This window comes from Jaculus jaculus (assembly GCF_020740685.1).
Source record: "Jaculus jaculus isolate mJacJac1 chromosome Y unlocalized genomic scaffold, mJacJac1.mat.Y.cur SUPER_Y_unloc_2, whole genome shotgun sequence".
Lineage (NCBI taxonomy): Eukaryota > Metazoa > Chordata > Mammalia > Rodentia > Dipodidae > Jaculus > Jaculus jaculus.
The window spans coordinates 1757632-1779478 of record NW_025423387.1 but is presented as its reverse complement, the minus strand read 5'-3'; the positions used below and the strand labels follow the sequence as shown (position 1 = coordinate 1779478).

General features: G+C 39.4%; 1 protein-coding gene across 1 annotated transcript; it reads left to right on the top strand.

Annotated features, from left to right (window-relative positions):
• Window positions 1-4398: 4398 nt before the first annotated feature.
• Window positions 4399-21616, top strand: LOC123457174 (deleted in azoospermia-like). Its single transcript, XM_045141180.1, has 11 exons — window positions 4399-4578; window positions 5850-5996; window positions 7241-7387; window positions 8175-8266; window positions 9087-9138; window positions 9958-10021; window positions 10114-10253; window positions 15054-15125; window positions 16840-16953; window positions 17943-18041; window positions 21563-21616. The coding sequence occupies exons 1-11, from the start codon at window positions 4399-4401 to the stop codon at window positions 21614-21616; spliced, it is 1161 nt and encodes a 386-aa protein (XP_044997115.1).
• Window positions 21617-21847: the final 231 nt, after the last annotated feature.

The window sequence follows — 21847 nt, the reverse complement described above, 5'->3', positions numbered from 1 at the left end:
CAATATTATTCTTAAAACATAGTCAGCCCTCAGAAGATTGAAGGATAACATGAGTTTAACTTGAACTGACTAATGAGATGCAGTTCAGATTGGGATATAATAGGTAAATGAAGGAGGGAGAGGTATATCACTAGAAAGATGGTGTTTTTAGTTTGTACTTAGTTATTATCTAATTGTCGATGGAGAGAAGAGAGAAAGAGAAAGAGTGAGATACAAGTTAGAGCCTCCAGTTGCTGAAAACAAACTCCAGACACATGCATCACTTTGTGTAAATGGCTTCTTTTGGTACTCAGGACTCAAACCTGGGTCACTGGGCTTTGCCACAAACACATTAACTGCCTTAACTGAGCCATTTGTCTAGTCCCTGATTTAAAAAAAAAAAAAAAATACTTTTTTTTTTTTTTTTAATTTGACAGACAAAAAGGCAGAAAGAGAGAAAGGGGGAGAGAGAGAATAGGCATACCAGGGCCTCCAGCCACTGCAAACAATGTACAAGGTGGCACATGTGCTTGGAGTTTGTTTACAGTAACTACATGCCCCTAGCATCCCCATTCTCTGTCTCCTTTTCTCAAATTTTTACTCTCACTCAAATAAATAAGTTTATATTAAAAAAAAATTGAGTAGGTCTATATTTCCCTTAATATGTATTGCTTCAAGATGAAACTAACACAATGAAATGAAACTGACTTTACAATTACTGCTTAAGAGAACAAGTTAATAAAAAAATGTATTTAAGAGCTGGGCGTGGTAGCATGTGCCTTTAATCCTGGGAGGCATTTAAATTTGGGAGGCAAATGTAGGAAGATTACCATGAGTTTGAGGCCACCCTGAGACTACATAGTTAATTCCAGGTCAGCCTGGGCTACAGTGAAATACTAACTCAAAAAAACCTTTATATATTGTATACACACACACACACACACACACACACACACACATATATACATACACACACATACATATAATTTTTTTAAGGGTAAGAGCCAAAGGAAGGATAGTTCTGCTTATAATGCACTCTTCCAGACACAAAATGGTCTCAATATCCAGGAACTCATAGTGCCTAGTATTACCTACAAAAGAACCTCATAATAGGAGGAAAAAATAATGGCATCAAAATAAAAGAGACTACTTGCTTGGGGAAGGGGATATACTGGAGAGTAGACTTGTGAAGGGGAAAGTGGGGTTGGGTAAGGAATTATCATAGTTTACTGTCTATAATTATGGAAGTCAATAAAAATATTACATACACACATATGTGTGTATATACATACATACATATATATATATACACACACACATATATATATAAAATGTTTATATTTATGTTTTTATTTATATTTATGAACTAAGGAGAACACTCTCAGTGGTGACAAGCACTTGTTGAAAAGCTTGATGGCCTAGGTTTGATTCCCTAATATCCATGTAAAGCCAGGTACACAAAGTGGAATATGTGTCTAGAGTTTGTTTGAAATTGAAAAAGTTCTTGGAGTACAAATATGACAAAAATCATTATGGTGGTCTCCAAATGAATGAAGTTCCTACATGCCTACTAATGTGAATCTTCTGTCCAAAGTCTAAGCTCTGGGTATGCAGGAGAATTAGAATTATTTAAGAATTTCACTTTTTTTTTTCTTCCTTTCCTATTCTGTGGGACATGGAGGCAATTTGGAGAATTATATGTGCATTAAGCTACTAATCTTACCACACTGAAATGGTTATCATCAATTTTGATCATCACAGTTCCTTTTTGTAATTTTTTTTTTAAATTTATTACAGAGCATGGGAGCAACTGGGAACACCAGGGCCTTTAGCCAATATAAACGAGCTCCAGACACATGTGCTGCCATGTGCATCTGGCTTATATGGACTCAAACCTGGGTCTTTAGGCTTGACCTGCAAGAGCCTTAGGTGCTAATCCCTCTCTCTAGTCTGATCATTTTATTCTAAGTGAAAATTACATAAAACTTTAAGAAAATGTCACCAACCTTTGAAAAATTCATCAAAAAGTGGATGTAAGACTCACTTTTGAAATATGAAATGAAAAAATTAGGGTACTTTTCTTAAAAATAGCTAGTTGGCCTAAGCTTCTTTCTGTAAACGTGAGGAAAGCAGCTCTCGGGCTTAGAGCTTCAGCTCCATGACAGGCAAGAAAAAGGTACCTCCATGGTCCTTGATCAAACCAAGTTCTTGCAAACTGTAATGGGCGCCCATCAGGCCTTCATTTCCCTGCAATTGCATGGATTCAAAAATGTGCCAATGGCGTCAACACGCTGGGCAGTCAATTCCTCCTTCCTTAGTCTCTGCAGATTTGCTTTAATTTTCTGTCACTCGGTGCACTTTTTTTTTTTTTCATGTTTCTTTTGTGGAGTTTTGGGTTCATGTAATTATTATACCCTTGGACCCATTTTAGAAATTCAAGCTGCAGGAGCAGAAATCTCTTTTTCCCAAACCAGAAAATTTGGATGGTGATTCTCTCCACTTTTTATGTACTAGGAGTGTCAAGGGCATTTCTGGGGTGGGGAGATGGGCTAAGGATAACTGTACATCCTTATGTCCACCACGGCCCTGTGACAGATGCAAGACCTAGTGTGTGTCTACACAACACCCTCCCCCACCGCCAACCTCCCCTCCCATATCCTAGCCCCCTGCCTCTCCACCCTCCGCCTTCCATCTTAGCCATCCTTTGTTCCCCTCCCCCCACGAGTACAAAGCAGCGACGCCACCACCGCCCCAGCGTAGCCCCCCTCCCGGCACGCAGGGAAACGCCTTCTGCCATTGGCTGAGCCAGGACGCACGTACTCGAGACGCTCGGCCTCGCCCGGCCCCCTGCAGGCAAGCTTCGGTGCCCACGGCTGCTTGGTGGACCGGCTGTTGGACACGCTCCTCCACCTCCGACTTCTCTTTCCCTTTCCTTCCAGCTGCGCCTCGCGGAGCTGCGTGCCCCGAGTACCGCCCCGGCTGGTGACAGCGGCGGACACGCCACGCAGCTGTCCTCCGCTCCGCCTCGCGCTTCCGTCGTCACCACCACCTGCTCGCCACGGCCGCCATCATGGTGAGTCGAAGGAAAGGGCCGGACTAGGCCCGGGCTGGCCCAGGGGCGGCCTTTGCTGAGCCGGCGCCAAGTACTGGGAGGAAGGGTGGAGGGCTCAGAGTCTGGGCCCTCGGGCCCCCCAGGGCGTGACGGGCGGCAGGCTTGGCGTACAGGGTGGGGTGTGCCCGCGGCCTAGTTGGCCTCGAGATCTCAACGCAGCGTCAGGCCCCTCAGTGGCGGCCCTCCTGGCGGGGCACGTGCGAGGCCCAGGCCCTCCACGTGATGGCTCCCCGCCTTGGTGGCTCTCCGGGGCTTTAAGGCGAGTTCCCGCTGTGCGCCCCCACCTGACCATGCCCGGGAGCAACTTCCCGTGGGGTAGAGGCAGCGAGGACTTCTCCCTAGGTGGCCTCGTCGTCGTCCTCTCAGGGTCGGGTATTAGGAGGGGGTTGGCGCTGCGCCTGGCTGGGTCCCCGGAGGCGGCCGGTGGCCCCGAGCTGCCTGAGGTGGCGCCACCCGTGTTCTGACAGGGCTGCATGAGCACGTGCTGGGGTACTTGGGGAGAGGAAGATGAGGTGAGAGAGGCGCTTCTGAGGGGCCGAGCCTGGGCCAGCGGGGTGGGGCCTTGCTGAGATGGCGTCCAGGGCTGCTTGAGGAGGGCCAAGCTTCTGCTGGGCTGGGCCTCTAAGGGCAGATTGCGCCATCTGGGGAGGGGCGGAGCTTCCGCTGGGCTGGGCCTTGCAAGAAGGGGGACGAGGGACAGAGTGAGAAGCTGCTGAGGGGCTGAGCCTGCAAGGGCACGGAGGAGCTTCCTGAGGGGGCGTCAAGTGTGGCTTCCTTTCTGTCCTGCTGTGCTCTGAGCTCCCTTCTGTCAGGGGCTGGTGTTTGCACGAGAAGGGTGGAGCTGCTTCTGGTTGGCTGGGCTTTGCAAGGCGACCCAATGCGGCTGGGTCTTCCTGCGCTTTGCATCACGTATTTGTATTTGAGGAGGACGGAGCTTCAGAGCCTCTGATCCTTGTAAGGGGTCAGTGGCTGACCGGAGAAGCTTTCTGCAGAGGTGGTCTCATCTGAGTACCTCAGTTCTAACCGGCTGAGCTTCGCTGATGCGTGTTCCATTGTCAGCTGCTGAGTGCAGTTTTGAAAGTGAAAGATGGAAGTGGAGGCTCAGGTTGGCTGGGCCTTGCAGGACACACAGTGGACTGGAAGGGCGGAGCCTGTCTGAGGAAGTCTGGGGCCTGGGAGCCATGTGTTGTCAGCTGCAGAGCACTTGGAGGGCTGGCCTGTGGTATTTCAGCAGCTGGTGGAGCTGCTTCTGGTTGGCTGGATTTTGAGCGGCCAGAGGGAGGTGTTATGTGCTGCAATATATTAGCATGATCATTGGAGGAGGGGAGGAACTTCCTGTTGGTTACCCTTGTGAAGGCTGCCGCAGAGGACAGACAGCTGGTTTTGCTGCCAGGAAAGATACACCATTGCTGACTGGCCAAGCAATTGGATGTCGTGCAGCAGTAGAGATGCTGGCAAAAGAGAAGACAAGGGCTCAGCAGTTAAAGGCACTTTTTTGCATAGCCTGCCTTCCCAGGGGTAGATTCCCACGTTAGAGCCATGTACACAAATTGACAATGGAGAAGTCTGGAGTTTATATGCTTCCGCAAGAGGCCCTGGTGCACCTGTACACAACCTCCTTCATCTTTCCCCCTGCCCCTTCGTTCCTTCCTCTTCTTTCCTTCATCCAGTCTCCCTCCCCCTTCCCATTCTCTTTCTCCTTCCCCCCCTTTTCTGTCCTTTTGATCCTCTCAGCTCTTCTCCCATCACCCTCCTTTTCCACCTCCAACACCCCCCCCTTCTTTCTCAGTAGTCTCTCATTCCATTTGATGTCATCATTTCCCCCTGCTATTAAACAGGCCTTCTATAGGTGCATTATCAGCTAAGAGGTCATGAATACCATGGGCACTTGGGTGTTTGACACATTTCATTATATCACAACATGACAACATTACAAAGCACTCCTCCCTTTCCTTTGGACCCTACCTTCTTTCTGCCAGCTATTCCACAATGGTCTCTTGACTCAACCTTGGTTCCCATTAGTTGTTAAGAAGGAACGTGCACAAAAAGTCTAACAAAACATTCTATTGAAGATAAATATAAGAGCTGCAGAAATGGCTTAGCAATTGAGGTGCTTTCCTGTTAAGCATAAGGACCTGGGATTGATGCCCTATTACTATGTACGTTAGATATACATGATCTGGAGTTTGTAGTGGCTAGAGAACCTGGAGTACCCATTCTCATTCATTCATATTCTTTCTCTCTCCTTGTAAATAAGTGAAATTATTAAAATAAAAATGTTTAAGGGATGAGGCTTAGCAGTGGAGGCACTTACTCAGAGGATCTAGGCCTGATTCCCAAGAGCCCATGTAAGCCAGACACACAAGGTGGTGAATGCATCTGGAGTTTGTGTGCAGTGACTGGAGGCCCTGGTGCACCCATTCCTTATTTTTAAAAAGTTATACAAATGCATCTCACTGTTACATAGATAAATAATAAAACATGGACTATGTTGATAACTAACTTACAATTAATTATTAATAATTATTAATATTTTATTTTTATTATTTATTTTTTTAATTTTTATTAATATTTTTCATGATTATAAAAAAAATCCCATGGCAATTCCCTCCCTCCCCATCCCCACACTTTCCCCTTTGAAATTACATTCTCCATCATATTACCTCCCATATTTTATATTTTAAATGCAAAAGTTATATTTTGTATTGTATGTGGTTTTGTGTGTATATGTAAACTTTTTTTTTTTTTAACATTACAGTCTGCTGCAACTTCTGAGACTCCAAATTCAGCCATCTTCAGAGAGGCCAGCACCCAGACATTCTCAGTTGCCACCAGCCAAGGCTATGTTATACCCGAAGGCAGAGTCATTCCAAACACTGTTTTTGTTGGCGGAATTCATGTTAGGGTACTGCATTCATATTTCAGTTACATTTTAACATTTTAAAATACGTTCTGAATGGCTGGACAGACAGTTTAACAGCTGGGTGGAGACATGTCTTAATAGTTAAGGTGCTTGTCTGCAAATCCTAATGACCCAGGTTTGATTGCCCAGAACCCATGTAAGCTAGATGCACCAGGTGGCTCATGCATCTAGATTTTGTTTGCAGTGTCTGGTGGCCCTGGTGTTTAGCAAAAATAAAAGCAATATACAAATGTACCTCACTGTAACATAGATAAATACTACTTTAAGAAAGCATGAACATATACTGAACTGTATTAAAATGTATGCTGAAAGCTGAAGTGATGTCTTAGTGGTTGAAGCTTGGGAAGCCTAAGAATGGACCTGAGTTTGATTCCCCCATACCCACATAAACCAGATGCACAGAAGGTAGTTTGTTTCCAGTGGCTAGAGGCCATGGTGTGCACATTGTATCCAACCCTGCCCCAATGTCTTTTTTTTAATCTCTCGCCACGCAAATCAATAAAATAATTTTTAAAAAAGAGATAAATTCAACTGGCAGGAGATTAACTTTTGTGGGTGGAACTATTGATAACTTAGACTGAAAGTAATTTAAATGGAATATTTTATATTTTATTGAATGCATCATATTGCATGTAGTTTTTGTGTGCATATCTAAACATGTTTGCTTTTCATATTCCAGTCTGCTTCAAATTGTGACACTCCAAATTCATCCATCTCCATATAGACCAGAACACAGATGTCCTCAGCTGCTACCAGTCAAAACTGTGTTTTACCTGTAGGCAAGGTCATGCCAAACACTGCTTTTGTTGGCAGACTTGATTTGAGGATATTGTATTCATATTTCACTTACATTTTATAATATAGTGCAAAGGGCTGGAGAGATGGCTTAGGAGTTAAGGCCCTTGCTTGTTTGCAAAGTCCAAGGACATGGGTTCCAGTCTCTAGAACCCACGTTAGCCAGATGGACAAGGTGGTGCATGCATCTGGAATTTGTTTGCAGTGGCTAGAGGCCCTGGTGCACCCAGTCTTTATTTAAAAAAAAAAATTATACTAACACATCTCATTGCTAATAAATATTACTTTAAGGAAACATGGCCCATGTTGATAACTAACTTATAATTAAAGTAATTTAGATTATATATTTTATACTTTACCTACAAAACTTATGTGTCTTATTGCATGTAATTTTGTGTGCATATCTAAACATGTTGCTTTTTACATTGTAGTCTGCTGCAACATCTGTGACTCCAAATTCAATCATCTCCAGAGAGGCCAGCACCCAGATGTCCTCAGCCGCCACCAGCCAAGGCTATGTTTTACCCGAAGGCAGAGTCATTCCAAATACTGTTTTTGTTGGCGGAATTGATCTTAGGGTATTGTATTCATGTTTTCTTTGCATTTATTAAAATATGTTGTGAATGGCTGGATTGATGGCTTAGGACTTAAGGTGCTTGCTTCTCTGCAAAGCAAAGGTTCAGTTACCTAGGACCCATATAAAACAGATGCACAAGGTGATTCATGCATCTAAAGTTTGTTTGTAGTGGGTCCGGGCCCTGGCACACCCATTCTTTCCCTCATTCTTTCTCTCTCAATTAAATAAATAAAGTATTTGTAAAAACTATGTTGTGTAGCCAGGAACAGTGGTATACACTTGTACTAGCCACTTGGAAGGTGAGGCATGAGGATCCCTTGAGCCCAGGATTTAGAGACCAGACTGAGCAACATAGTGAGACCCTACCCTGGATAAATAAATTAAAACTTAAATCATTAAAAAAAATATTTTGACTTAGGTATTTGAGCTTTGTTGCCACTCTTTTTTTTTCTGAATTTAATATAATTTTTATACATTGTGATGGCACACATCTTTAATCTCAGCAATCAGGAGGCAGAGTTAGGATGAGTGCCACGAGTTTGAGGTCACCCTGAGACTATAGTGAATTCGCATAGAATGAGACCCTTACCTACCTTGACCAAAATAAATAAATAAATAAATAAATAAGATTTATATTGGCTCTGTGGTTAAAACCCATAGAACTAAAAATGTCCTTAAATAGGTGCTGTAGGTAGTTTGAAGATGACTTAGGGAAGGTAGTTTTTACATCATTAAATCTCTGTTTACAGTACAGTACACTTAAAAATATTGCCTGCCTTTTTTTGTAGATGGATGAAACTGAAATCAGGGGTGTCTTTGCTAGATTTGGCTCAGTAAAGGAAGTGAAGATAATCAGTGATAGATATGGTTTGTCCAAAGGGTGAGTCAGAAAACATGTTCACTATAAATTCTTGAAATTCTCAACTCCTACAGGATCAGAGAACATGCTGGTACTCAAACTGGAATTTGATCCTTTGTTATGAAATGTATTGCTTTGTTAATGTGCTTTGTGGATACAAATTATGTTAACTTTTGGGCTGATGAAATGGCTTAGTGGATTAATGGCTTAAGGCATTTGCCTGTGAAGCCTAAGGACCAGGACCCACATAAGCCAGATTCAAAGAGGGTAAGTGCATCTGGAGTTTGTTACCAGTGGTGCCATGGTGCACCCATTCTCTCCCTCTCTCACATTAATATTCTCACTCTCTCTCTCCCCCTCTCCCCCTCTCCCCTCTCTCCTCTCTCCTCTCTCTGACTCTCTTTTCTGTCTCAGATAAATAAATATTTATAAAAATTTTGATAACTTTTACTTAACTTCCTTCCTAACTTATATTTCAAGATTTTCTTCCTTTATTTTGATGAAACAAGTAGATTATTCTTAAAATTGTTTTTTTCCTACATTACACATAACAAAAATTTTAGCTGTCTTCCTTTTGAAATAAGTTAAATTCAGTTTCACAGATTAGGTATTCTCATTAATGACTAAGGCTATCTATCATGCTATCTTAGGCGCAACACACTCTGACATAGATCAGGTTAAGAAAAGAATGCTGTGATGTTTAGAGAGGATCTATTAATGTAGATCTTAACTATAAAAGTATATTCATCCTTTATTATCACTTGTATTATTTCACAGAATGCTTTGTTCTGTAAACCATGTGCTATGTGGTGGTGATTTTATATTTCATTTGCTGTTCTAGCTATGGATTTGTGTCATTTTGTAACAACGTGGATGTGCAGAAGATAATAGAAGTAAGTAAGAGTCTTATGGAGAACTAATCTTATTTAACTGATTGATGTAATGTTTATAGACTTGTATTCTGAATATGCACACTGTTGCATAAAATACAGAAAGTTTTGGTTGCAGTTAGTTTCACATTGTTGTGAGAAAGTACCCAAATAAGAGCAGCTTGTGGGGGAAAAGGGAAAAAAAAAAATATATATATATATATATATATATATATATATATACACATATACATATATACACACACACACACACACACACACACACACACATACATATACATGCACACACACATTTCTTTTGGCTTACAGGCAGGAGGGGAAGTCCCCTTGATGGCAGGGGAAATGAGGGTATGAGCAGAGGGTGGACAACACCCAGTGGCTAACGTAAGGTGAACAGTAGCTACAGGAAAGTTGAACTTAACACTAGCAAGGGGTCACTGCTATAATAGCCAAAACCCACCCTCAGTAATACAGTTGTCTCCAAGAGGGATTTATTCCCAAATCTTAGTCCACTGGAAACCTAGAATTCAGAATGTACTCTGTTTAAAATGAAATCCTGAGCAGTTTATCTAACTTGTCATAACTTACTTATTTGGGATCCTCTAGTTTAAAGAATGATTGTTGACAGCACAGGTTCCACTCTGTGCCTATTGACACTATGATACTTGGTAAAGAAAGTAGTTTTTATGATAAAACATTTTGGTTTGAGGCAGTTATAGCCCTTTTCTGATAATAGGAACTTTGACAGAACGTAGGAGCATATACCCAAATCTTGAAGTAATGCTTGAAAATGTAGCTTTATTGTTGTTATTTTGTTTTTAGTCACAGATAACGTTTCATGGTAAAAAGCTAAATCTGGGCCCTGCAATCAGGAAACAAAATATATGTGAGTAAAAAAAAGAAATTGTTCTTACTGAAATTCTTTAGATTTTTCAAAGAATTATAAATGGGTTTTCTTCTTTTCTACTTTTTAAAAAGGTGCTCATCATATGCAGCCATGTCCTTTGATTTTTAATTCTCCTCTGCCACCATTTCAGAGTGTTGGAAGTAGTCCAAACACTGAAAATTTCATGCAGCCTCCAGCCATGTTGAATCATCCTGTTACTCAGTATGTTCAGGTAGGAACTGCCTCTACTGCTGTTCGTTGACTGATGGTCATCGTCATGCCCTGTGAACTTAAACCCACAATTTCTGTAATGAATATGTTTAAAGTATGTTTCTGTTCTAACTGTGTGTGTGTCTAGCAAAAACAACAAAATAGAGGGGTAGGTAATTTGGCTCAATATGAGTTTTTGAGTATTTATCATGGTGGTGAAATCAGGGCTGCAGGTGGGCTAGGCAGCTGGCCACATTACAGTTACAATTAAGAAACAAAAGGGGATAAATGATGATATTTATCTTACTTTCTTTTTATTAAATTCAGAACCGCTGCCCAATGTTGTTACCTCCTTGTAGGGTGGGTCTTACTAACTTAGTAAACCCAATCTAGAAACTCCATCACAGACTTTCCCAGAGATTCATTTTCTTTTAGGTGACTAGATCTTGTCAGCTGGCAAACATTATTAACCATCACAGTTCTAACCCTTGTCAGTTTAACACTCCAACATGTCACTTTAAGCCACGTGCTTGTACCTTTTATATATAGGCTCATGGTAGTGTTGGTACAGCATGCATTCATGGGCTGGAAGTGCTCAGCTCAGCTGTTAACACTTGCTTGCAAAAGCCCAACAACTCAATTTCAGTTCCCAAGTATCCACACAAAGCCAGATGCACATAGCAGTGCATGTATCATGTATCTAGAAATCATTTGCAGCAGCTAGAGAACCTAGCTTTCTCATTCTCGTTTATTCATATTCTTTTTCACTCCCTCTTTACTTCTGCTTACAAATACATAAAACATTTTAAATGCATTGAGTCCAACTTTAAAAGTTCTCGTAGTCTTTAACATTTGTAACACAGACATGTAAGGGCAGACTAGCAATCTTAACTGTGAAACCCCTTCAACATTCAAAATAAGTTACATAGTTTCACTGTACAGAAATCTAAACATTTTCATTTCAAAAGGGAAGAGTAGGGTCATAGCAAGGAAAGATTGGACTAAAGTAAACTGAACATCTAGCAGTGCAAACAGCTAATCCCTTGGTTCCATGTTGGGCATCTAGGGCTCTTCATGGAATCATCTTTGATCCAAGGGGTTTGGTAACCACACACACCCAGCTCTGCCATCCACGTCCTATACATCTTTGCTCTTTTGTTTGACTCAGTGCCTACAGCTTTCATGGGACGTCCCACTGTTCTGGTGTCTGCTCAACGTCCTGAAATCACTGTTGCAACCTAGGCTTCACCTCCACAGCAAGGATTCAAGAAATGACTGCTCAGGGCCTTCTTGCCCCACATTGCTGGACTTGAGTACTTTCTGAGAAAGTTTGGTAAAGCTTCCACAACCCCCTCATTCTTGTGTCTCTCATATCACGCATGTGGCACTGACAGATTGTGCTTCTATCTCAAGATGTAACCTTGGGCTTCTAAGTGCCTTCTAGGCTGGCCACTGGGAAAGAGGTTGTTTTCAAGCAGGTAACCCCGTTAGTGGTGTGAATACCTATGTTGATTGTCAACTTGAATGGACCTACAGTTACCTAGGAAACAAGCATCTACCCCTGAATGAGGGCATATCTTCTTTAGGATAATTGAGGCGGGGAGATCCACCATTTCATAGGCTTGCATGCTGTACTGTATAAAAAGAAGAAAGCTGGCTGAGCCCTACCATTCATAACTTTCTGCTCCCTCACCGTAGTGGACTGAATGTGCTTCATGTTCCTGCAGTCAATGCTTTTCCCACCGTGATGGATTAACCTTGTACTGCAAACTGAAATGAGCCCACACTCCCTTCAAATGACATTTTGACATGTATTTTCCACAACAGCACCATTCTAGGACATTTCTAGCCCATGTTCCCAACTTCCCTATTCTTCCTGCAAGTAAGAACCGCAAGGTTGAATTTATCACATAATACCCCACTTCTCCATAGCAGTTTTTTTTTAATTTCTTATTGATGGAATAAAATTTCTGGCAAAGACAACATTAGGGTGTTAGGATTTATTTTAGCTCTTGTTTAAGATGTTCATTTAGGGTGGTGAAGCAGAGAGGCCAGGAGGAGTAAGAAATGGGTGGTCACATTGTGTCCATAATCAGGAGAAAAAGTCTCCTTTTTCAGTCCATGAAGATAACGTTGTCCCCTTAGCTTATTCTTCCCTATAGTTATCCCTTCCAGATCACAAGTAGGTTCCTGACTGATGGATTTATCTTAGTTCAATAATGTGTAGACTTTTGATGTACTTATCTTTAAACTATAAGCTTCTGACATTTAGTATTTCTGATTGGGATAATACTGAAAGTGGAACTTGGATATGTATATTATATTTGTTGGTACAAAATAACATTTTTTATTTATTTCACATTCTTCAGTTGAAAGAATATTATTAGAAAGGAAAACAATAGTGAAGTAGTTCTATAGTATTTATATTTATTGTAAACCTGGAATGTAGGTATGTTCTGTTTTTCTTTGTTGTGGGTGGGAGTCAGGCTATAATATGACTAAGAAAAAAAAAAAAAACCCAACTGATTTCTATGAAATGTGAATCTTTTCTGATTCTACATAGTCAGTGTACTACTACAGACTTCTTTTTACTTAACAGGTGCTGAAGGGTGAATGACATTACTTATTGTCCTTTAGGCAGTTTTGATTATGCTGCACTTATTTTTTAGAAATGAATTACAAAAAAGCTATAAATACTGTTGGAGTACTATAGTTTTTCATTAATATTACCAAGCAATGTGTACTGTCTAGAAGTGTTAGTATAAAGAAGCAGCAGTTTTATTAACTTAGGTTTCAGTTAGCTTCATGTTGCTTGGATGAGCATCCAAACCAGAGACTGTTTATAGGACAGAAAGTTTTATTTCATTCAGTGTACACATCCAAAGAGAAGTTCCATCCATGACAGAAGAATCTGCCCTCCATTCACAGGCCCAAGCAGAAAGAAACTGCCTCCAGACAGTAGTAAATCCAAAGTAGAGGGCAAACAGTAAGAACCTAGACAGAGTTTATCCTACTTTACACTGGAGTCAGATCTGCTGACACACCAACACACCTTAGGGCTGGACCCTAGTATCCAGCTCAAGTAATGCCTCTTCTTGCCAGCCAGCTATAAACCTAAGTTTTAATAAACACTTGAGTCGATTGGAGGACATACTCCCAATATACCTCCTTCTGTACCCCATCCCCACATAGACTCAGGGCCATATCATATGGCAAATTATATTTAATACAGCTTCTAAGGTTCCCATAAATGTTACCAATTAACAGATTGTTCCAAAGTCCTATGTTTCATTTGAGATTGAAGACTGTCTCTCAAGAGTAAATCGTATGAAGTAAAAGAAGTTACATACTTTCAACAAATAACAACACAGAGTAAACATTTCCACTGTTAACAAAGACAGAGTTGACCAACATTAAGCCAGTAACCATTAGAGAAACATCTGCTGTTCAAGTCTATTATCAATACCAAGGGATGAGTCACTACATTATTAGTTCTGCTCCAGCTGAGCTGAGTAGCCAGGGAAATCTTCCTTCCCGAGCCAACAATGCACCATAGTAGCTCTTGCAGAGGCCTAGTATATAGGCAAATATATTTGGATCTGTATTGCAAACCATGGTGCATCTGTCTTCCAGTGGCCTCACCCTCCTCTATTCAGGAATTTCATGCCCTGCCTCAGATGCCACATCAAAGCAGCAGCTCCTGTTACTGTGTGTACTTCATGCCTATTCCAGGCATTTTTTATGCTTTTTGAAACCAACACCAGGACACAGCTATGTTGTTAATTCAGGGATGAAATAAATTGTGACCTTGAAGAACATTTTTCTTCATTTCATTCATCATCTTTCAAAATGGTTAGCATTTCTAACCTCTCAGTGTTTCTGTTTTGAACACATCACCTCTGGCATTCTTCTGATTGTTTCAATTATCAGGGTTATATTCCCTAAGATTGCTAACGTGTTTGAGGATAGCAGCTTCAGTAACCTAAAACAAGTCTCTGTGAGTGTAATTTTAAATTTGAATTTCTTCAGTTTTAAGTCATGTATCTCTCAGTTATGTATATTGCACTATGCATATCAGTCCATTACCTTTACAAATCCAACCTTGATCAAAAACTCTGTGGGCATGGGGGGCAGAACACTGCCAGCCCTTATGCAAGTAGCCCAGTCCAGCAAGGTACTCTGCAGGGTCTGCTCTTAGAAACTTCATAGCCAAAGCCTCCAAATACAATAATGTCTTTATTCAGCATTTTCAAACCACCAGAGTATTCCACAAAACTGGGCTTCCTCAGGAATCCATCTGTGAGGCAAGTAACAAGTTCTGTCCCATTCCTCCAGCACAAAAATTACAAAAGATCAAAATCCACATAGCCACAGTTATCTCAACAAAGACCCCACTTTTCAGTACCGAATTTTCTGTCTCAGCTTTAATTGCTGGCATGAACATCCAGAGCACAGAGTTTATAGGAGGGAGACTGGAAAGCCAGGTTTTAATGAAGTACCTCAGTCTGTTGGTAGACATGGAAGCTACCACAACTTAAATGGAAATCCGTTCTACCAGACCTTAAGTTACTAAGCCAGTGTAAGAGGAACTCCTAATGAAGGTAAATGGAGGCTTGGAAAATAAGTCTAATGTTGTAATTTTCCCTTTGTCCTATACCCCCAAACCTAACATTTGACAATATATTTTCTTCATGGAGGCATTCATTTGAAATCCTTCCTTTGTTGATTATAGAAAAACACTTTATGTTTGCATTAGGAATAATATTCTTTCATTTTCTAAAAGAAATTTACTTCATTAATCATCCATAAATTCTGTTCTCAGGCACATCCTCCTTACCAAAGTTCACCAGTTCACATGTCCACTGGATGCCAGCTTCCTGTTTATAATTATCAGGTAATTTTTTAAGGGATGGAAAAATGACTTACTTTGGAACATTACTGTGGCCTTTATGCAGATTAACTTGTCATAGTGTACTTGTTAAATTAGGTGTGCCTGAAATTAAAGGAAACATATACCTAGTCTAGAATTCAGACCTCTGTACTATTTAGACATAAAGGAATATTTTTAACTAGGTAATAACTTTGATTAGAACTGTCTTCCATGGGAAGTTCCATCAATGGCGGATTAACAATTGGCACCTTCTAAGACCACCTCTCTAATAGGACTAGAAACAGCTATGTGTTGCTATTGTATCTTTGAATTTTATTGAATGCCAGTTCATAATGAAGAGGGGAAAGGGTTATATATAGAAGTAACAAGGAAAATATCAACACATATTAGACACATAATGCACTTCTCCATTCCATTTGGTTATATAATAGATTAAAGAATCTAGCATGATAAATAACTTCAGTGTTGTCTTATCTCCTATCCTTGTAAAAATATATGGTATATTACATTTCTGTCCCGTTTGTTTAAATGGCACCATAGTGGACTACTAGAGAAGTTATGCTATACCTCAAGTAAAATGAATTAAAGAAATATATAGATACTTCTTATTCATAATTTAAAAGTATTTTCTTGGTCCGTTGTGGTAGTACACATCTTCAACCAATGCACTTGCAGGCTGAGTGAGGCAGATTGCTAGGAGTTCAAGTACAGCCTGAGACTACATAGTGAATTCCAGGTCATACTGGGCCAGAGTGAGACCCTTCCTCAAAAAATATTTTCTTGGCCTGGAGAAATGGCTTAGTGGGTAAGGCGTTTGCCTATAAAGCCAAAGGACGTCAGTGTTTGCCTATAAAGCCAAAGGACATCAGTTTGATTCCCCAGGACCCATGTAAGCCAGATGCATAGGGGTGCATGCAACTGGAGTTTGTTTGCAGTTGCTGCAGGCCCAGGCACACCCATTCTCTCTCTACCTTTTTCTTTTTCTCAAATAAATAAATAAATAAAGCTTAAAAATATTTTCTTGGTTGTTTAGCAACCCTGTGTATGTCTATAATATTGCAAATGCCTTCTTTAACATCATTTTTCATAGTTGTAAATTTTTGTTAACATAGTTGTATACTTACATGGAAAAAAAACTGTTTCTTCTTTCTGAGATTCCTTTTTGTACCTATGCAATGTATGATAACTTCTTTCTTACTGATAGGAAATATAGTACAAGAAAAGGTATATTAATTTAGATTTAGAGTTAATGTTGAATCTGCATCTGGTTTTGTGACTTATATAAAGTCTGTTGTAGAGAAACATATCTTATGGTTGATGTTATATTTTAAAAATAATGAAACAGTGATTCTACCTCTAAAACCACCTAAGATTGTGTTATCCTGTTTTTAAGCAGACTGGGTGTTTAAAAACACACCAATTTGGAGTTCTTGCATACTCTGTTCTACACATTACATTTAGTTTTGCTCAAAATTGACTGATTCTGGTGTAGATATGTGCCAGACTTTGCTGATGTATAGAAGTGTTTGCTTTTTTTTATAAGAGAGCACTACTAAATTTCAGCTATTGAGATTGAAAGCATGTCTCAATTTAACTGAACTTCAACATCACCTATGTTTTTGAAACTTTTTTTATTAAAACTTTTATATCAGCCCAACAATTTCAATTACTTCGACTGTATTTATGTATGTTCTTAATTTATCTTTTTTTTTTGTAGATGTATGCTGCTGTTAACTACTACTCTAATGAAGTTGAAACTGGAGTTGAAGTTTTGCCAAATGATAGGGTGGTGCATGAAGCTACTCCAGCCTCTGGAAATGGCCAACAAAAGGCACATGCTTAATTTTGCTGATAAGACTTTTGCCTTTTATATTTATTTACTAAGCTTTAATAGTGGCCATTTGAAAAGCAGGCATATTTCCCCAGAAATGGATGTCATAAACTGTAGAGCTTGAAGAAAACACTCAGCAATTAATTAAGGATAATTAAATTTCAGTTGCCCACAAACTTGTAATGACTTGTACAGACAGTTTCTGATTCAACTATTCTAGCCTCCCTTCCATTTTTTGGTTTTTCTTAACTCATAAGATAATATTGATAATTATTATTAGTAAATAAGATAATACTGAGTGGGGCAAACCCTAACCACTCACTACACCTAAGTTAATATGTAGTCAATATGATTTGGCAGAATGCTGTCAGGAGGTTTCTGTAAGAGATTTTACCTTTGAGAAAGTAGTGTTGATTATATCTACCTTGTCTTCTACAATTTAAATATTAGCTAAATAATATATAGTGGTATTCTTTCAGTGATATTAACTCTCAAAATGATAGTAACTACTCAAAGCTGAACAAAATGTTTAGTTTTAATTATTGAAAAAAATAAGGGTGTGATGGTACATGTCTATAATCTCAGCACTTGGAGGCAGGAGGAGTAGGAGTTTAAGGGTAGTCTGGACAGCATGAGACCCTGTGTCTTTGACTCTTGTCTTTCTCATACACACACGTAGCTTGCAGTGAAACTATACCACCAGATTTTTGTTATGAATAGTTTTTCCTGAAGGATTAAAGCTAATAGTATTTGAAATTAAATATTTGAAAGCAAATTAATCATTTTAGTAACTGTACCCTTATGACCACTGCTTTCTCACTGAGGGAGAAAATGTATATGGTAAATGTATATACTAAGTGATAAAGTAGTAAGAGTTACAGAGTACATAAAAATTTTTCAGAAGTGAGTATGTTGGCCAAACTTTGAAAAAAACATTAACAATGAATAAAAAGACTAGTCTTTAGATTAAATAAGTGTTTGTATTTCAGAAATTTGTGGACCGAAGCATACAGACTTTGGAGTCCTGTCTGTTCCAACCAGAGAACAGAGTGAAAAACTCCCATCTTGCTCAGGATAACTACTCGAAGGTATAAAAATAGTGTACGGGATAAAACACGTATGTGTAGGCTTTGAAGCATCTCCCCACCCATGGCATATATACTTTTTCAGACTATTTACAGCATTTTATAGTTGTGTTGACAGTTGACTGTAACACAATTTAGGAGTGTAGATATTTGGCTATAACCCAGGAAACCACTGTGTTTTATGTTTTATGTGTTTTATGTTTTATGCAGTAGGGCTTTGAGGCTCATCAGGTATTAGTATAGTATAGTTTATCTCTAGACAAGAAGCCTAGCAGAACCTTATAATGCAGAGACTTCATGAAAGAAGACAGTGTTAAAACAATGCTTTGGCAAAATAGTGAAATAAAGTGTTAGAAACCAGAACTCAGTGCATTGATAGTAAGGAACTACTCAGGTTAGTGATGCAGTTGAACAATGTGGAGAGGACAAACAGGCAAAGTTGAAGTGGTTGCAAACAGAAGAACTGAGAGAAATGAAGTTTATGTAGAATTAGTGAAGTACAAGCAAGTATGAGCATTAGAATTTAGGAATAATCTGTTTGAATCATTGTACTGTGCATCTTGGATCAATCCCATTATGTTTTGTTTTTGCTTTGCTTTTCGAGGTAGGGTCTCATTCTAGTTGAGGCTGTCCTGTAATTCACTATGTAGATTCAGGATGATCTTGAACTCACAGTGATACTCCTCAATCTGCCTCTGTGTTCCCCCATGCCAGACTAGTTCTTACTGGGACTCAGTTCACACGCATTTTTGCAGCATTTGGGTTATTGAGGATAACATCTTGCACATGTTAAATACTTGTTTTGCCACTGAGCCATCTCCTCACCCTTAAGTCTTAAGTCATACAATAAGATGAGGGTGCAGACAATCAAAGATCTTAGGAACAATCAGTTGGTCAATCCACTGGATGTGAATATTGTTTTTTCAAGGAACTTTTTTTACTAATATGTTAACATAGGTAGGCAATTTGGATACCATACATCTTACCCACCTAAATTATTTATCAAATAATTTTTAGTGTATTAACAGAATTGTGCCACCCTTACCACTGTCACATTTAGAATATGTCATTCACCTGAGAAACCACCTCCCTATCCATTACCAGTCACATTTCCTCACAAATCCTATAGCCTTAGACAACCAACAATTTATGTATTTAAAGGATTTTATCTTTCTACATATCTCATATAAATAATAGTGTTTAGGCTTTTGATGCCTAGCCTCTTTCACCTTACATAATATTTTCAGTGTATCATTTCTTAGAGCTGTACCACATTTTGCTTATCTGTATATCCACTCCTTGACATTTGGGGATTTTCTACATTGTGGTTGTTATGATTAAATAATCATATGCCAAGTAATTGTGTGTACATGTATTTTTATTAGAATGAAATTAGAGAAGCATTTGGTAACTGTGTTTAATGTTTTGAGGCACTGCCAGGATTTATCCAAAATGATGAACATCATTTTACATTGAGAACTTTTTAATGACTACTTTGTGTCTTAAAGGAAGTAAAATGCCCATAGAAATCTGGGCTGAAACCAGCTATGGTGGTGCATACCTTTAATTGTAGCACTTGGGGAGCAGAGATAGTAGGATTGCTGAGAACTCAAGGCCACTCTGAGAGTATATAGCGATTTCCAGGTCAACCTGGACTAGCGTGAGTCTCTACCTCCAAAAAAAAAAAAAAAAAGTGCTGAGAGCTGTTCTTGGTAGTACACACCTTTGGTCCCAGTACTCAGGAGGCAGTGGTTAGGAGGATCACCTCCCCATGCGTTTTAAGGCCAGCTTGGGCTAGAGTAAAATCCTACCTCAAAAAAAAAAAAAAAAAAAAAAAAAAGTCTATGCTCAGTATTGGGGAGTTGTTAAGGCACTTACCAGAATGTGATTCTGCAATATCCATATAAAGCCAGGTGCATAAAGTGGTACGTGTATCTATACTCCATTTGTAATGGCTGCAGGCCCTGACATCCTCTGTTCTTGCTGTCTCTTCTCCTTTTAAATAAATAAGTGAAAAAAAGAAGTTGGCAGCCTATAGTTGTCTATATCTACACCTATATTCAGGATTCAAGCTACTTGAGTATACTTACTATCTTGATAGTAAATCCCCCTCCTGTTCTAACTCCTTTTTAATTTTGTTTCCTACTACATGTCTAGAAATTAGAGCCTTTGAGCACTTTCTGTGGATGAACTGAAATTAATTATTTACAAGATGCGTGATTTAAAGGGTCATGCTTTTTGATTTGAGAAAGTGATATAAGTAGAGAGAGACTAGACATGCCAGGGCCATTGCAAGCAAAATCCAGGGATTTGCACACGTTTGTATCTGGCTTTGAATAGGTCCTGGAGAATTGAACCTGGGCCGTCAAGTTTTGCAGTAAAGTGCACTTCCCCATTGAGCAATCTCTCCAGCACCAGAAGTCACCCTTTTTGATATAGCAAGTGATTATGTCGTAGGAAAGGAGAACAATTAAACTACATGTGTAGAGAAGAAAAATTGTACTATCATCTGTTACTCTGTTTCTCTTTTAAAGGCCTACCTCACATTTTCATGTGTGTTTATTAGCAACACAGGGAAGGAAACACTTAACCATGTACAGGTCTGTCCTCTGTATTCAGGGGTTCTGAGTCCTTGAATTCAGCCAAATACTTTTTTTTTTTTTAACCCTATACATGATTTGTCATTCCCTTAACAATACAGTATAACTTTATCTGTATTAGTTAGGTCAAGAGATACTTGTGACTACAGGAAGATTGTATAAGTTGTGTGCAAACAGTATGTTATTTTCTGTAAAAGGCTTAATTGTTAGGTTTCATAACACGTGGTGTTTCCTGAGACCAGTATTTCTGAGAAGACTTTTTTTTTTTTTTTTCCTTTGTGGTTCTCAAAGGTGTGTCTTCATGGGTTGAGGTATAAAAATTTTAAATATATAATACTTAAGAGGATTCCATCTTTAAAAAAATGGAATTTCAGTTTGATGTAGGGTGCTTTTTTCAAGCTACAATTTCTAGCAGATACAATTTAGTAAAAAACTATATACATTTAAGAATTGCACACACTTTCTGCCAGCTGTCATTGGGAAATAATTGCAGTCATTAATTAAAAAGTAAGAAAAATATGCCAGGCCTAGTGGCGCACACCTTTAATCCCAGCTCTAGGGAGGCAGAGGTAGGATGATTGCCATGAATTTGAGGCTACTCTGAGACTACATAGAGAATTCCAGGTCAGGCTTGGCTAGAGCAAGACCCCACCTTGAAAAAGGATAACAAAAATAATATTTCTTCTAATTTGTAAATGATGATCTAACTTGTGAATTTTGGACTTGCTGGGATTTGGTTTTTAACTCAGCTGTTTAATAAAACCTAACAAGTCTTGTGCATTTGTAATTGTAAAGCTCAGAATACCCCTCAAATGATTGCCTTTTTTAGTTTGTGCATAATATCTGATTTAAGGAACTTATACTATTTTTTAGGGCAAAAGCTGTTTAAATTATCTTAAGTGATTTAAGGTGTCTTTCTTATAGGATAAACGTGTGTGTCAATTTCGAAGAGGCCAGGCAGTGATGAAATCTGATTGATCCTCTGCTAATGTTCTTGTCTCAAGAGAAGTTGCTATTTTGAATACTAAGAAGAGACTGAAAGGTTTTCCACTATTACAGAAACTTAATTCTAAATTTTAAAAAAAATTAGTTCATTTTTATTTATTTATTTGAGGGTGACATAGAAAAAGCCAGAGAAAGAGAGAATGGGCACGCCGGGGCCTCCAGCCACTGCAAACTGCAGATGCGTGTGCCCCTTTTGCATCTGGC